The following is a 15,971-nucleotide window of genomic DNA, read 5'->3' as shown; positions in this document are numbered from 1 at the left end:
TCCAGTAGAAAGTAGAGTGGATACTTATCACACCCTTTGCTTTTATCTGGCCAAAATATCTACAAAGGAAGTCTTTTGTGGAGAGAATATCTATAGTAAAAGTCTCTGTGCTTCAGGGTTTTTTTTTAAATATGCTGATTGGATTTAATAATACTGTCTGCTTCATAGAGTTATTATAAGTATTCCCTAATACACTGAAAACATTTAGAAAATATCGAACACACTGAAAATAGTCAATAAATGTTAGTTTGTTTATGTTACTAAAGAAATAAATATTTAAGGATACAGTTGGCCTCATGTTCTTGACATGGGATATGTGTACTCCATATGGTTTACATTGGGGGGAAAAAGTGAGCAATACTTTTGGCTAATTTGGGAATTTACAAATATATAAATCAATCCCATTCTGAAAGTTATCCTTGAAAGCTACTTTTTAATTTTTGCTTTTGCTCCAAAGTATAAAAGTAATTAGCTTTGAAAATGTAATAGTGAATGCTCAAACAGTGATAAAACCACCAACTCTTTGTATTTAAACATAGAACTTTTGTCATTTCTACCTTGAGAGTGTTCATGTCAAAAGAAAATGGTCTATTTGTTGAACAGATTCCTCATTTGGACAAGGTGATGAAACATAGATGAAGCCATATCTCTGGTAATCCTTCTCTTTTTGAAAATCTAAATTATAGACCAACAACTTAACTTTTTATCAATTTGCTCAGTAGAAACTTCTTGGATTTGGAAAAGTGAAGCCAGTTTAAATAATACCTTTCTAATTCTTTCTTGCAGTTGCTTCTTCTTGTAACCATGTGTATTGTTAATGTCTTATAGGTAGTTCTTCCTTCTCTGGCCTGTTTGAGGATAGCAGTTTATGAAGAAGGAGGTAAATTCATTGGTCACCGAATCTTGCCAGTACAAGCAATTCGACCAGGTATGGATAGCGTGGTGAGAAACTTTTTATCAAAGTTGTCGAGAAAACCATCACTGCCTTACATGATTGTTAAAGAATGATCTAGGAAGCTATTTGCTGCTTTGGTGTTTTGTTACATAAAAAGGACTATAAATTTATGTATTTAAATCTGGCAGTTTTATGTTTTTGTGACTTGCTATGATCAGTAGGCAAGTCAACTCTTGCCAGTTAATTATGTATAACAAACTACCTGAAGATTCAAAGGCTTATAACAAGTGTTTAATCTTCATGCTCACATGTCTGTGGGGTGGCGGGGTTTGGCAAGTCTCAGCCGTGTAGCTGTGCTTTGGGCTGTGGGCTGGGCTTAGGTCTTCCCACATCTGCTCATACAGGGACCCCAGCTGAAGGAGCAGTGGTGCCCACAGACATCTCATGGAAGCCCAGTGGAATGCATAAGGGCACACCTGTTTCTGCAAGTGCATTTTAAGCCTCTGCTTGTACTACATCACTAACATCCCATTGTCCAAAGCAGGCTAAGCCCCAAGTCAAGAAATAAAGGGATAAATTTGGACCAATAATTCAATGTATGACATATGATTTCAGATTCTCTCTTGTGGGGATAAACATGGTGAAAGGAAAAAAATCAGCATCAACATTGTTTTCCTGTCTGATGAGAAAAATAGTACCTTACCACTCAAAACCATATGATTAAAATAAGAATGAAGTGAGCTGTTTGTCACCCAAAGTCACCTAAAATAAATACACATGTCAAATAGATGTTCCTGTGTTACAAGAAAATATGATATACAGTATGATGTCACCCTCCAGGCTATCACTACATCTGTCTGAGGAATGAAAGGAACCAGCCTCTGATGCTGCCAGCTCTCTTTGTCTACATAGAGGTGAAGGACTATGTCCCAGATACATATGCAGGTAAACAACCTAACTCAAAAGGATATTTCTATCTGGGGTCATCTATATTTTTGTAACTTAGAGGAAAGCAAAGTGGACCAAACAAAGGCAGGAGATTCTGGCCTCAGTATTACCTCTATGTTTGTATGCATGTTTAGAGGTAAACTGATCAAGCCTTTGTGAATAAATCTTAGTTTAATTTAAGTCCCCATAAAGTATTGACCATTTTTATCCATTGGGTGATATTATTCTCATGGACCCAGTACTTTCTAATCAATGCTACCTGATACTATACAGTCTATCTAGGCCTGTGCAATGAATTTGCCTTCAGCCAGTTTTAGAACCCTGTTCCTTTCCATGGGTGAAATCCTAAATTAGAGGAATTAACTTATGATGATGTCAACCAAGAATCATAAATTTAAATGCTTATACTGTCAAGTGGCCTGAGTGCAAGATACTGGGGAATGGTAGAGACTGGCAGTCTTGGAGCACATGCCCCATCCAAAGATGGCAGCCATAACTCACTCCAGCTAGACAGTATCATGTGCAAATGAGACGCATATTGCCAAGTCATTGAGTTTTTCAACAGTTTGGAAAGCAGTCTTTTTATGTGAAATGTCTCCATTATGAAACACCGTTTGGCCCAGATAAGAGAGATGTGTGGGCCATTGCTGGAATGGATGAAACACTCAAAAATAAACTATAAAATTTGGAGTATTGAGGCATCCTGTGTTGAAGCTTGTCCAGTTTGGCTATCAGAGATGACCTCCTTTGAGTTCTCTCTTCCTGAGGGTTCAGCAAAGGGTCCTCACTCTTGTCCATTACCAAAATATTGGATGGGTAAGTAGATAGTCATATGGCTAGATGGAAGGATGGAAGATGGATGGTGAATCAGTAAATGGATAGGTAAGTAAATAGATGATGAACAAATGTGTGGATGGATGGGTGATTGAATGGATGGATGGTGGATAATCAATATCTCCAGGACCTTGGATCTAAAATGTCTCTTCCCTATTTAGATGTGATTGAAGCTTTGTCAAATCCAATCCGATATGTGAATCTGATGGAGCAGAGAGCTAAACAACTGGCAGCTTTGACGCTGGAAGATGAAGAAGAAGTAAAGAAAGAGGTGAGAGGGTGTTCTAGTTTTGGGCACAGCGTGAAGCATGATTACCACATCTTGTTGCTGGCTTTGCCTACATAACATCACCCCTCAGGAGAAGAAAAGAGCACATTGGAAAACCACTTTGATGGAGTTCAGCCTCATCTCCCAAAACATCTATATGATACCCTGAATTTTTCATATTTCATTTTCTTTTGGCATTCTGTGGCCACCACCAGCATCTTATTTTGTGACCACATTAAACAGTACACATCTTGCTGTTTCAGGGGAAAGTTTCTAGATAATTTCATGTTGATTAAAGGTGAATAAGGCACTTAAAAAAGAAGATGATCATCAAGTTATTTGGTGTTTGGTTTTGTCTTTAATTTAAAGGGTTTTCAAAGTGCTTTTGTGATTTCTTACAATACATAAGGTACTTAACACAGTGCCTGGTGTGTAGTGTGAGCCATAAAGTCATTACTATTATTACTGTATATTTATGTATTATAATACATATTCCCAAAATAATTGGTGTATTATTCTAAATTAGATATCACTATGCAAAGAATAATTAAGGAAGGTTCTAGAATGAAGCCTCTGTGTAGACTGAAATAGAATTTAATGATTATTGGAGATGACAGCAATATTACAAATAGTGATAGAAACTAGCGATTTTCATATTTCATTTGAATATTCAGAGGATAAATTCAGGGAAACATGAGAAAAATGGAGAGTTATCAGTATAGAAAAAACTTTGAAAATTGTTTGGGTAACTATAACTAATAGCAAGTCCGTTAACGTTGACATTATTTATTAAATCATCTTTTTCTTATTCCAAAAGAATAAAGAAACCTAGACTTATAGAAAATTTTTAAAGTAAAAATGAGAAAAGAAAATCCCAAATAATTCACCTATAATCCAAACACCCAAGCCACCCAGATATAACACTGTAAATATGGGGTATATATGTAGCTCATCTTTTTATGCACAATTAGTACTTTTTCATAAAATGGGATAATATTCACAATCTGTGTTTTAACCTTTTATTTTCATTTAATGCAAACATTTTGCATGTCTTAAAATATTCTTCTACGACATGACTTTTAATAACTTCATAATCTTCTACATACATATGTACATAATTTATTTTTCCAATCTCCTATTGTTGGATATTTTGAACGCTTCACTATTTTAAACAGATGTTCAGTGAACATCGGGTAAATATGTTTTTGAGCACATTTATGATTTTTCCTTGTTTTTTGTATAGAATTTTAGAAATTTTTGATCTAAGATGTTGAGCTAATTGAACATGAGAGAAAATGAAATATAAAAAAGAAAAATATTTAACATCACATTAAAATTTTCTGGGCTCTTATTTACACTGCAGGCATCATATCCTATAGAACCAATAAATACATATAATCCTCTCTGATTAAATTTAAAGTTAGACTGGAAAGTTTTATAAATAATGCTTTCTGTTGTATGCAGTATTATAGGGAAATTTTAAACTGCTGGAAAATTATGCTTAATGGTAGACATGAATTTACTTCCAAATTAGGAGGTTGGGATTAACAGATACACACTATTATATACAAAATAGATAATCAACAAGGACCTGCTGTATAGCCCAGATAATTCAATATCTTGTAACAACCTATAATGGAAAAGAATCTGAAAAAGAATATATATATATACATATACATATACATGTATAACTGAATCACTTTACTGTACACCTGGAACTAACACAAAATTGTAAATCAACTGTATTTCATTTTTTTTTTTTAAAAAAAAGCTATTTGGGGAGAATGTAATACTAATGGTTATAAAAATACAGAAGTAGAATTTTAGGTCAACATTATTTTTGTTTCTCCTCTAAAAATGATGGTCATAAGGATTTTCAGTAATGCTGATTAAACTCAAAGAATATTTGAACACTTTAAATTTTAGAAATAATTTTAGAGGCACTGAATCACATAGATTCCATATGGCAATAGAGAAAATACAATTTTTTCCTTTGAAATGTCTAAACCCTTAACTGACCCCATTTTTAAAGCTTGAGAAAAATATCATTTGCCTTTACCATGTAATGCTGGGAGAGGAAAGTCATTTCACACCTTTGAACACCAGTATGCCCTTTATCTTGTCTTGTAATAATGTAAGTTTGTTTGAATGAGGCCACTGAAAATAAGTAACTGTGGTTTTCTCAAAAGAAAATTCTATCTAGGACATGGCAGGCACTGGAGACACTATTTTAGCAGCAAAGACTTTTTTAGTATAATCCTTTTAACTTGGTAGTTATAAAGGTCATTTCTATTTGAAAATGAAAGACTTTGTTGGACTATAAAATATTCCCAGGATTGAAACAGTCTAATAAATTATCTTCATAGAGTACTTTGCAAACCAAATAAGTAGGAAAGTTGAAAATTCCCCCATCCTTTGAACAGCAGACATTTGTTTCAGATCATGTGAAATAGATAGATAGATAGATGATAGATAGATAGATAGAATTACAAATATATATATAATTCCAGTATATAATTGGAAGTTAAGGGATAACAGAGATTTGAGTTGCTGGATTTATTTTGTCTCTTTTAAAGTCACAATTCAGGATGATGTGTTAGTAAAGTCATGGAAGGTTGCCTAATCTGAATCATAACAAAGGCTTTATAATATTTACAGTTATTTCTCTAAATAAAATATTGTTTAAAACCAAAGAAACAAAAAGGCCTCTCAGTAATCTTGCAGATAGTGTTAACATTTTTGGTGTATGTCCTTCTAGCATGTTTTCTATGTATATATATTTTTCTTTACAAAAGTTCTTAATTAAAAAAAAAATGTTCCACAGCCCTAATAGTTTAATGTGGTTAATAGAGATGACTAATGAGACATCAGTAACATTTTTATTTTCTATTTTTAAAATACACCTCTAAAGAGAATAAAGTAAATATCCAATGTACTGACTGCAAAATATTATGTGATATTCCAAATGCAATATCTGAACATGACTTGTTTTTAACACGTCAAGGAGTGCAGAAACATTTTACTGAGTGCTTACAATGGACCTGGCACCATTCTGAGCCTTTTAATGTTTATTAACACATTAAGTCCTAAAACATCCATATTTCTTAATGACGATTTTTATTGCCATTGAACAGATGAAGAAACTGAGGCACTGAGAGATTCTGTTCCTTGTCCAGTGCCACACAACTACTAAGGAGCAGAGCTGGGATTGAAATCCAAGCAATCTAGCTCCAGAACTCATGTTCCACACCAACACTTCTAGAAGTTTAATGTGCAGACCAAGGCATCATAATAACATGCTGATCCCATCTAAGAACATGGGTCTGGACTAAGGCCTGAGGCTCAGCATCTCCGACCAGCCCCAGGTGATGGGATAACACTGTTCCATGGTCCACACCTTGAGTAGCAAGGGTCTAAACTAAACCACATCGCACTACCTCAATAACAAAAGTGTAATTTTCTACTAACCTTTAATAAGGACTAGCCCTTTTCCATCTTTCTGTCCTCTGTAGCAGGTCACCTGGATGACTGACCACAGAATATAAGACCTTGACTTTCAATAATAATCCTTTGAATTGAATTTTCTGTTGAATCAAATGTCAAGATCTCTGCCTTTAAATCACTGAACATTATTAGAACTTGCTCTTCAGTAAGTTAGATTTATATATGTGGGATCTATTCGGCTAGTTTGTACACTGCCTGCTGGCTCTCTGTCACCTGTGTGTTCATGATACAAGTGAAGGTGTGTGAGTGGTCTTCACATCCTTTTGATGTTGAAAAGAGAAAGCTGTCTGGTAGTATTCAAATTTCATTTATTCCAAGAGGCCTGCTTTTTTAAGTTGTCAGATTCATATGCTCTTATAATTGAGCTGAAATTTATCTAAAATAATTTATTTCCTAATTCTATGCATGGCACTGTGGGCATCTTCAATGGGATTTGATTATTTGAAAAGAAAAAGATCCTATGGTATGGTGTGAACTTTACCAGTAGGATAATCCAACAGCAAAAAATCCAAGGTGGTGCTCTCAGAAAGTTAGAGTGTTTAAACTTAATAAGGCCTTTGGTGTCGTTTAAATTTTCCAAGATGGGGACCCACTGTCCAAGAACTTGGCACTAAAATCAAAGATGAGGTTTAGTGGTCAATTTGGATTCTCTTCCTCCTCAAGTAATGATTTAGCAAAATACCAACCTACATAAAAGAGAAACAGATATTAGAGGTAGTTGGGGAGGTGGGAGGGGTTATACTGTGGCTTATAAAAACGCTCTAAGCCCTGGGGGTATAATGTACAGCATGGTGACTATAGTTAATAATACCATGTGTATACTTGAAAGTTTCCAAGGGAGTAGGTCTTAAAAGGTCTCATCACAAGAAAAAGTTTGTAACTACGTGTGGTGACGGATGTTAACTGGACTTATTGTGGTGATCATTTCATAATATATACAAATGTGGAGTCATTATGTTGTACATCTGAAACTAATATAATGTTATATGTCAATTATATCTTCAAAAAAACCTCTGTACTTAGAAAAATACATACACTAAATAAATGTTTCTTGATAATGATGGTGATAGTCCCATAGTTTGATAAAAAGATATTAAGAAATCTTCTCTTCTAATATTTTAAAATTATAGATCAAGGACCATTTCATTCTAACTTTTCACTTGCATGTGTATAAAAATATGCCACATGTATCACAGAAGTAATGTCATGTCATTTTTCAGAAAATGTTTATGGGGTCACATGAAATTATTTTCTGCAAAGACTCAGAAGTGTAGTATTCCAGGTTTAAGTCAAATACATATGTGCTATGATCTAAAATAAAAATTTGAAAGAAAAGAAAAAAAAATACCAACTTACAGAAAAAATAGTTTCTCACCATCCCTGAACTTTAAAGCATCCAATAAAGTAGGAAGAGAAAGTTTGCCTTTTAGGTAATGTCCTTTAGATAATGACCCTGTCCCTTTTATTTCTACACAGTTTTGGAGTTTACAAGGCACTTTGATTGGATACCCTGGGTATAACTTGACCTTAACTAGGACAAACATATAATCCCCATTTTTAGAAGAAGGAACAGTTGCTTATAATGATAGAGTGACTTGCTTAGTACCAATGACCAATAAATGGCGGAACCAGGGTCTTTTTAAATGAGATCTCAAGAGAAGACCATATATTCACTTGAGTTAAAACTACTCAATGAACAGTTCAATTCCACTGCTTTTACAAACCTCCTCCATAACAATTTTTAAAATTTCAGTGGATTCTAATGAGGGGCTTTGGGTTCATCTGCCTAAAACAGCGATGAATCGAGAATCCATGCCATGACCAATACCATAGGGATTATAAAAGCATGACTAAATGACAAAGTTTTTCACTCTGCTTTACAGCAGGTTCTCTCAAATTTTAATGTGCATACGGATCACTCAGGGATCTTGTTTCAATACAGATTCAGATTTAATCGGTCTGGAGCAGGGCACAAAACTCTGCATTTCTGACAAGATTCCAGGTGATGCTGACGCTGCTGTGCTGGACCATATTTTGAGTAGCAAATATCTCAGATTTTAGTATGTATTGGGATCACCTGGATGGCTCCTAAAAGCACAGATTGCTGGGCCCAACCCCAGAGTTTCTGGTTCAGTAGGTCTGATGTAGACCAAGAATTGGCATTTCTAACAAGTCTGTAGTGATGCTAATGCTGCTGGTCCAGGGACCACACATTGAGAACCAATGCTTTGGAGCCCTACATCTGTCTCTCACAAGCACCTGGCTTTCCCCACATGGAATTGAAAAGCCATTAATTCCACCCACTCTAAAATGTCAGTTCAATCTCAGGAACCTGGGAAGAGCTACAGGAGAAACTCTCCTTGGGGAATTGTCCAGAATCTGTTCTGTGAGTGATTGATGATAGTCTTTGACAAATGATTTGCTTAGTTAGTATAAAAGATACATTTCCAAAAGATGAATGTGAAAGGTGTTGGGCCCATGTTTTATTTAAAGGAGGAATCCTTGATTTCTGCCTAACTCAATGAATTCATTTCTGCTGATTTCTTTGGAGACTGTATCAAAATATTTCCAACAAATTAAAGCTGGTAGGAATGGTAACATATGCAACACAAAATAGTCAGCAGAGCTATGCCCTGTCACCCTTTAATTTCTTTCTAAGTAAGCTGTTGCAATTATGAACTAAATGCGGATCCTCTAGCCACAGACACAGAAAGAGCAGCATCTTCATATTTTTCACCCATTGATTCATTCATTCAAAAAAATTTTTTTAACATAACATTTAGATGGTTCTTTGGTTTCAGGATTTTGTCACTGATACTACATCTATTATACATGAGGAGGAAACAAACTGTGGATGTCTTCATGCATTCATTTAATAAAAGTTGTTTGTTTTTTTTTTTTAACACGCTGCATCAGTCACCATGCTGGGCAATATAGAGATATAATGATGAGAAAAATCAGATGCTCCCATAGTCCTTAAAGTCTGGAGAAAGACTGTAATAAACATTTACACGTATGCATGTAACTTGCAGCTATCATAAAGGCTTCAACAAAGAGATACCACGTGAATGCTGATGATTTCTTTGTATGATGATACAAGATGACAAAAACTGAAGTCAACAGATGAATCGATTCAGCTCCTTAAAGCTGTCTTTTGCTTTAACTCACTTTGGTAAACTCTTAAAAATATCAGAGTTTTGTCATAATTTATTATAAATTTTTTCAAACATACACAGATTTTGAAAAAGAACACCCGTATATCAATCACCTGGATCCCACAATTCCAATTTTGATGCATTTTCTTTATCACATGTATATCCATCTATAAATCCCTCTATCCTTTCATTATTGCAACTGATTTTTGATGCATTTCCAAGTAGGCTGCAACTATTAGCATACTTCATCCCTCAATGCTTCAGAACACATACATCAGGATATAGTTTTTAGAAATGTTCTGAAATTTTAAGAAATGTGGGGTAGATGTATTATCTAGTTTCATTCAGGTAATATAAATTTAAGGTACCAATTGTACATGTGTTTAAGCAAGCTCTTTCTTAAGGGAAAGGCTAGTTTTGATGAAGCCACATCCACTGCCCACATTTGTCCTGAGTGGACTGGATTTCTGCATGATGAAATTATGAGTCTTGCCCTCAATATTCTGGAAACACTGATGACCTTGCCCTTGCCCTCACCCATCTAGTATCCGAGTCAAGATGCTGTCATCCTAACCACTACCTGGAAGGGACTGTACTTTTTAGATGACTCAGGCAGGACACCGACACCTCCAGTAGCTCAGTTAACATAGTCTGGTGTTTGGAAGACCCTTAACACCATCTTAACCACCCCCCTAAATTCCCCAAATTTGAGTTCTCTCTTACTTCATCATCAAATCCAAATTTTCAGTGCCTGGGATAGAAACCTTTTCAACGAGCATACCAAATGGCATCTCCTCCTTCTCTAAAACTTGTAAAAATGGCCTTTCTAGTTACACTTTTTTTTTTTTTTTTTTTTTTTTTTTTTTGTGGTACGCGGGCCTCTCACTGTTGTGGCCTCTCCCGTTGCGGAGCATAGGCTCTGGACGCGCAGACTCAGTGCCCATGGCTCACGGGCCCAGCCGCTCCGCGGCATGTGGGATCCTCCCAGACCGGGGCACGAACCCGTGTCCCCTGAATCGGCAGGCGGATTCTCAACCACTGCGCCACCAGGGAAGCCCTCTAGTTATACTTTAATGATCCACTTGTGTTACATTTTAAGGTGCTTCTGTTTATTTTTGATATAGGAAGGATATAAATATTATTTTTCATAAAATCTTGGCTTTAAAAAGTCCACTGTTTGATGTTTTGAAGGAAAAATAGTGTAATGCTTTCATTTGGCCACTGGAGGGCAGTGACCTACTACTGCTGTAGTTGATTTTTCTCTACCCAGCTAAGCAAAACTTGGTGCAAGTGAAATATCAATTTCTGAACCTTCTTACTTGAAATTTGTTTAATTGGATCCCAAGAGTCTCACCATTAAATTGAGAAAACTGATATTTCTAGTTCTTTTGTTTCTATTGTAATTTCCAGTGCAATGCGAAAGAATTTCAGGCTTATTTCATTCAAGCGCATAAAAAAGAATGTTTGGACAAAGACTGGGGAGAAAGCAAGTCACAAGTGTTGAATTCCACTGATGCTTGTGAGTGAGGCAAGGAATCTGGTTTTTGCATTTCATCTCACATATCCACAGAGTGGGAATTATTCAACCTTTCAGTGATGATATCAAAAATTTAATTTTTAATACCTGAATGCCTTTTTAGTGCAACAGAGTAATAAACTCTTTGAGAATGGTCTTTACATTTATACATCTCTGTATCTCCACAGTAACGTAAGTTACTATTGTGGTTCCTTAAGTTGCTATTATCATAGAATACAGGGTGAACTAGTGCAGTAGAAAAATTCAGACTTTAGACTATGACATATATTCAAACACCGGTCGCATCCTTAACGGTGTGGCTTCTAGCAAGTCTTTAGTAAAGACTTTAATAACGCCTCTGACTTCTTTGCTGTATAATGGAGTTGAGCGGCTGCCTTCGCTGTCTGGCTGCGAGGAAGCTGGCGTGTGTAACGGTGTCTGGCACGCGGTGATCTACAGCTGTTTCTATGGTCAGCCTCCAATAGGGAACTGCCAATTCAAATCTGTATATACTGCCCTTCGTTAGCAACATATTTTAAGCATCAGTCCGATATATTTGCCGCTATAGATTCTCACTAAATAAAATCTGTTTCCAGAGGTCCCGGACAAGGGTCAGCCTACACAAGGAGCCCCAAATTCCTTAGCCCAGCATTCAGGGTCCTCCTTACCCGCTCTTTTCTCTCCACTTTTGCTGGGTCCCTGGGGCGAGGAGGTGGGGGGCGGGGCGGGGCAGCAGACAAGTTGGCCCCGCCCACTGCGTTTTCAGCGGCGGCTCTGGGTACATTGCTGACTGACACAATCCCGAAAATCCAGGCAAACTCTCTCCTCTGAGCAGAGGGTACCGATGGGCAGCTTCTGGGTCACGTGCGCTCTGAAGATGTGCTTTGTTTGGCCTCTCAGTGGTTTTAAATTGGGAGATATTGCACCAAAAAGTCAGTTTCCCAGCTTTCCTCGCAGCCTAGGCAGTAATTGGCTGGAATTCAGTCGCCCCTCCCAGGAGCTCCCCCTCCAGGTCTGGGCACAGCCTCGCTTTGCCCTGTTGCGTGAAATCTAGTCTGTTTCACTCATTTCCATCGTTTCTATTGACTGCCTGTTACTGTACAGTGCCAAGGGTGCCCCTGCACCCCCCAGGGTTATTTGGTGCCATCCACCCTGCCTGGAGGCATCCCCAGGACTCCTGGACCAAGCATTTCTCCAAAGCTCACCTCAAATCCAGCACCAAACCTTGGTGATCTCTTGACCCTCAGTTGTAACTACAAAGTGTTTGCCAGTGTGTTTCCTCAACATTTATCTATTTTTTAAAAAATGTCTTTGAATTCATACATTATATCAGTTTCTGGAATGTAAGGGCTTTGTCTTACATATCCTTGATAAGCAGAGCTTCTATTTCCTGCATCTTGATTCAAGTTAATGATTGAACTTGACTTCCCAAGGGCACACAGCCGCATGGAATGCCTGCAAACCTGATACAGACAAAATAAGCTTGCTGGGTTCATTTTGAATACACCTCCAGCCTGAGACCCCAGGGCACTACACCTAGTTGCCCAAAAGAAGCCACACAGTATTGCCTTCATGGAAGCTGGCTTTCCATCACCTCCATTCTTTCCTCCATCCAAATTTTCTTCTTCCCTATCCTCTTCCAGAGGGCTAATTTCAGCCAGCTGTCACACTGGGAAGAATCTGATTCATCCCCACCTGTTTCCAGAAACCTGCCTGGATATAAAAATTGGGCAAGATCAGCCGCCCATGTAACAGGAGCACCTTCTGTCCCTGTTTTCCCAGCAGCTGAGTTTGGTGACCACGGGCACCCCCTATAGCTGGGAGGCTGGGAAGTTTTACTCCCACTGTATTCAAGCCAGAGGACCAAGGCCAATGGGTAACTTTGCTGATGACCCAGTGCTCTGTCCAGCACTCCCTTTACTTCATTCTCTCCTGTGCAATGTAAATGCATTTCCTTTATGAATTGTGTGGTCAAACATCTATGATAGTTCAGTCTTCTCAAGTAGCTCCTGCAAACCCAAATGCCTACAGGAATGAGGCAGGTAAAGTCTAGATGAGTCACTGGGGAGTGTCCTTAGAGAGGCAGAAACCCCTCCATTCTCATCCAGAGTGGGAATGCAGGCCCAGTGTCGCCCAATCTGATTTTTCAACTGAAGCAATAGATCCATTTTATTAATGTAAAATCTCCTTATTTTTAAAATCTGGCAGTGTTGGGTGAACATTTCGATGCACTCCATTTGGACCCTAAGCCTCCAGTTTGCAATCTCCTGCTGAACAAAAAATATGCAATCCCTCCCCTTGGCATAATGATTCTAGGGAGACTTTTCCTGATGCATGTAACTGAACAACACAAACATACCAGAACTTCCCCATTCGAAGTAGCCAGTTTTCAGAAGACAGAGTTCTGCATCCTGAGTTCTACAGGCTGCCAAGGTCACTGGCCTAGGTTCCTTAGCCCCCACTCCGCCCCCTGCCCTACCACTGACCCCAGACTCATCCCTTACATCTCAATGCCATCATCTCTGAGCCGAGCAGGCTGTGGTAGGTAAACAGGGATTGTTTGTTGAATTAAAATAAGTTCTGCCATCACCAAAAGCAGTGTTGGAACTTGTGTTTTAAAGATGCTTTGGGGGGACAGATTAAAAGCCACTTGTAACAATGTGTCATTATTTTCATTCTCATCTTACATTTTCTAAAAATGTTATCATAAGGCAATCTGCTATCTGTAATTACATAACAAAATGTCACAACATTGAGCTCCAAATGACGCTTGACCATTTCCTAATATATTTTCTTAATGTACAACAAAGTAGAGCATTGCGATAGCCTCATTGTCAGTAAAATCTGCCTTGGACTCAGAAGGCAATTCTGAGACAAGAGTTGCAGAACCCTGCAAAGCATCACTAAAATGGTGTATAATTACTGAGGCAATTATTTTATAAAGATCGACATTTACTCATCAAACATTAAATGTTTGCTCTGCACAAGGCATAGCAGACTAGCTGCTGGAGGGAATGGAGAGATTTCATAAGTTTTAATGTATCTGTTATTATTATTTATTGGTAGTATTATACAAGCTTAAATGTTTTATCTATTTATTTAACATGCACAAATTTACTCTGTGCCAGGAATTATTTTAAGCACTTTATGAATAGTAACTTATTTGATCCTCTGAACAACCTTACAATATAGATAATATTATGATCCCCAGTCCATACATATCCCCACCTATAAAGATGAGGAAAAGGAGGGACAGACAGTCAAGTGACTTGCCCAATGTCACAATACTAATAAGTGACAGGGCCAGAATTTGAACCCAGGTAAGTCTGGCTCCAAAATCGATGTTTACAACCAGTGTATCAATTAACTACTGCTGCATAACAAACAATCCCCCAACTTAGTGGCTTACAACATCAACTACTTATTATTGTTCATTAGTCATTTGGTCAGCTGAGCAGTTCTGTTGATCTGGACCAGGTTCAGCTAATCTTAGGTGGGCTCACTTAAGTGTATGTTGTCAGCTCAGGGCTGGCTGGTCCAGGACATCCTTGTCTACATGACTCAGCTCTCCTCCATGTGGACTCTCATCCTCCATGGCTATAGCAGGGATCTGAGAAAGAGAAGAAACATTTGCAAATGGCTTTTCAATCCACTGCTTAACATCAAGTTTGCTACTCTCTCAATTGACCAAAGCAAATCACTTGCTTAGGTCCAGAGTCAGTGCTGGAGGACACGCCCAAGAGCAGTGGGCATAGAAAAGCATAAATATCAGGGCCTTTAATACAATTAGCTGGCCAAAATCATGGTTCAATACCATCCTGTTTTTACCCTGCTTTCCACACAGTTTCAGATATGATATTTCAGAGTCCAAATGAGTTGTGAAAATGCTATCAAATGTAGCTTTGTGGGTTTAGGAAGGTCACAAAAGAACCATAAGAAGTGTGAAAAATTAAAGGATGTTTATGATTTTAGGCTGATCCTGGGGAAACACAGTCAGAAGCTCCAAGTGAAGCCAGGACAACTCCAGCAGAAAACGGGATGAATCACACTACATCCCTGACACCCAAACCACCCTCCCAGGCTCTCCACAGCCAACCAGCTCCAGGTAAACACTCTGATGAGAGAGCTGTGCTACATGACTAGGAGCCTCTAGTTTATATGTACCACTGAAGGAGGTTGCATGATTGACTTAGCGAAAACATCACATGGGAAAAAATGCATGGACTTAGGAGATGCTCCAGAAACGTGTGATGAGGGAATGAATGAGGGAAGGAAGGAACGAATGAAGGAAGGCCAAGAGACTCATAAGTGCTCATCTGGCTCTGCTGACAATTTACGAAGCCACAACAAAATATCACCCAGATTTCCCATGTCTTTATTTAGTGACGGATTATGGTCCATCTGCTGGCAGGGTGTGTGAAGGGTTCTTCAAGCACCTTATATGCAGCTATGCTTTAGAAGCACATTCTTAGTTCTACCTCACTAAGTTACGTTTCTGCCAAGAATTCCTTCGCAACTTTCTCCACTTCCTTTCACTGATTTTAAGTGCCTATCATGTGCTGAGCACGCTGCTAAATGCTCCACGTGGATTATCTCATTTAACCCTTAAACCAGGCTTCTGAGGGTCGATTCTACCACTGCCCCCATGGTGCAGATTAATAAGTTGCAGTTTTTAAATGACAAGATACTTCTTGAAGGCCATGTCGCTAATGAAGAGTGAAGGCAAGACTGACACCAGTTCTCCACGATCCTAAAATTCTTCCCTTTAGCTTCTGTGCTCCTACTGAGACTACTTAAGAAAGGAGGTTGTTGAGATAGTATTATTAATAGTAATAAGGAGATAACCTGTGT

At 38.0% G+C, this 15,971-nt stretch overlaps 1 protein-coding gene across 3 annotated transcripts in view; it reads left to right on the top strand.

The window, feature by feature from the left end:
- The window catches only part of PLCB1 (phospholipase C beta 1), a 694,965-nt gene that overhangs the window by 573,851 nt on the left and 105,143 nt on the right, over positions 1-15,971 (top strand). For all 3 annotated transcript variants that reach the window (XM_059039231.2, XM_059039234.2, XM_059039236.2), the window contains exons 21-24: positions 829-928; positions 1,736-1,840; positions 2,839-2,948; positions 15,093-15,225. In XM_059039231.2, the coding sequence (XP_058895214.1) occupies positions 829-928; positions 1,736-1,840; positions 2,839-2,948; positions 15,093-15,225 (448 nt within the window). The remainder of the gene's footprint in view (positions 1-828; positions 929-1,735; positions 1,841-2,838; positions 2,949-15,092; positions 15,226-15,971) is intronic.

Source organism: Kogia breviceps, chromosome 14, assembly GCF_026419965.1.
Source record: "Kogia breviceps isolate mKogBre1 chromosome 14, mKogBre1 haplotype 1, whole genome shotgun sequence".
NCBI classification, from domain to species: domain Eukaryota; kingdom Metazoa; phylum Chordata; class Mammalia; order Artiodactyla; family Physeteridae; genus Kogia; species Kogia breviceps.
This window is presented reverse-complemented; position numbering and strand designations above follow the sequence as displayed.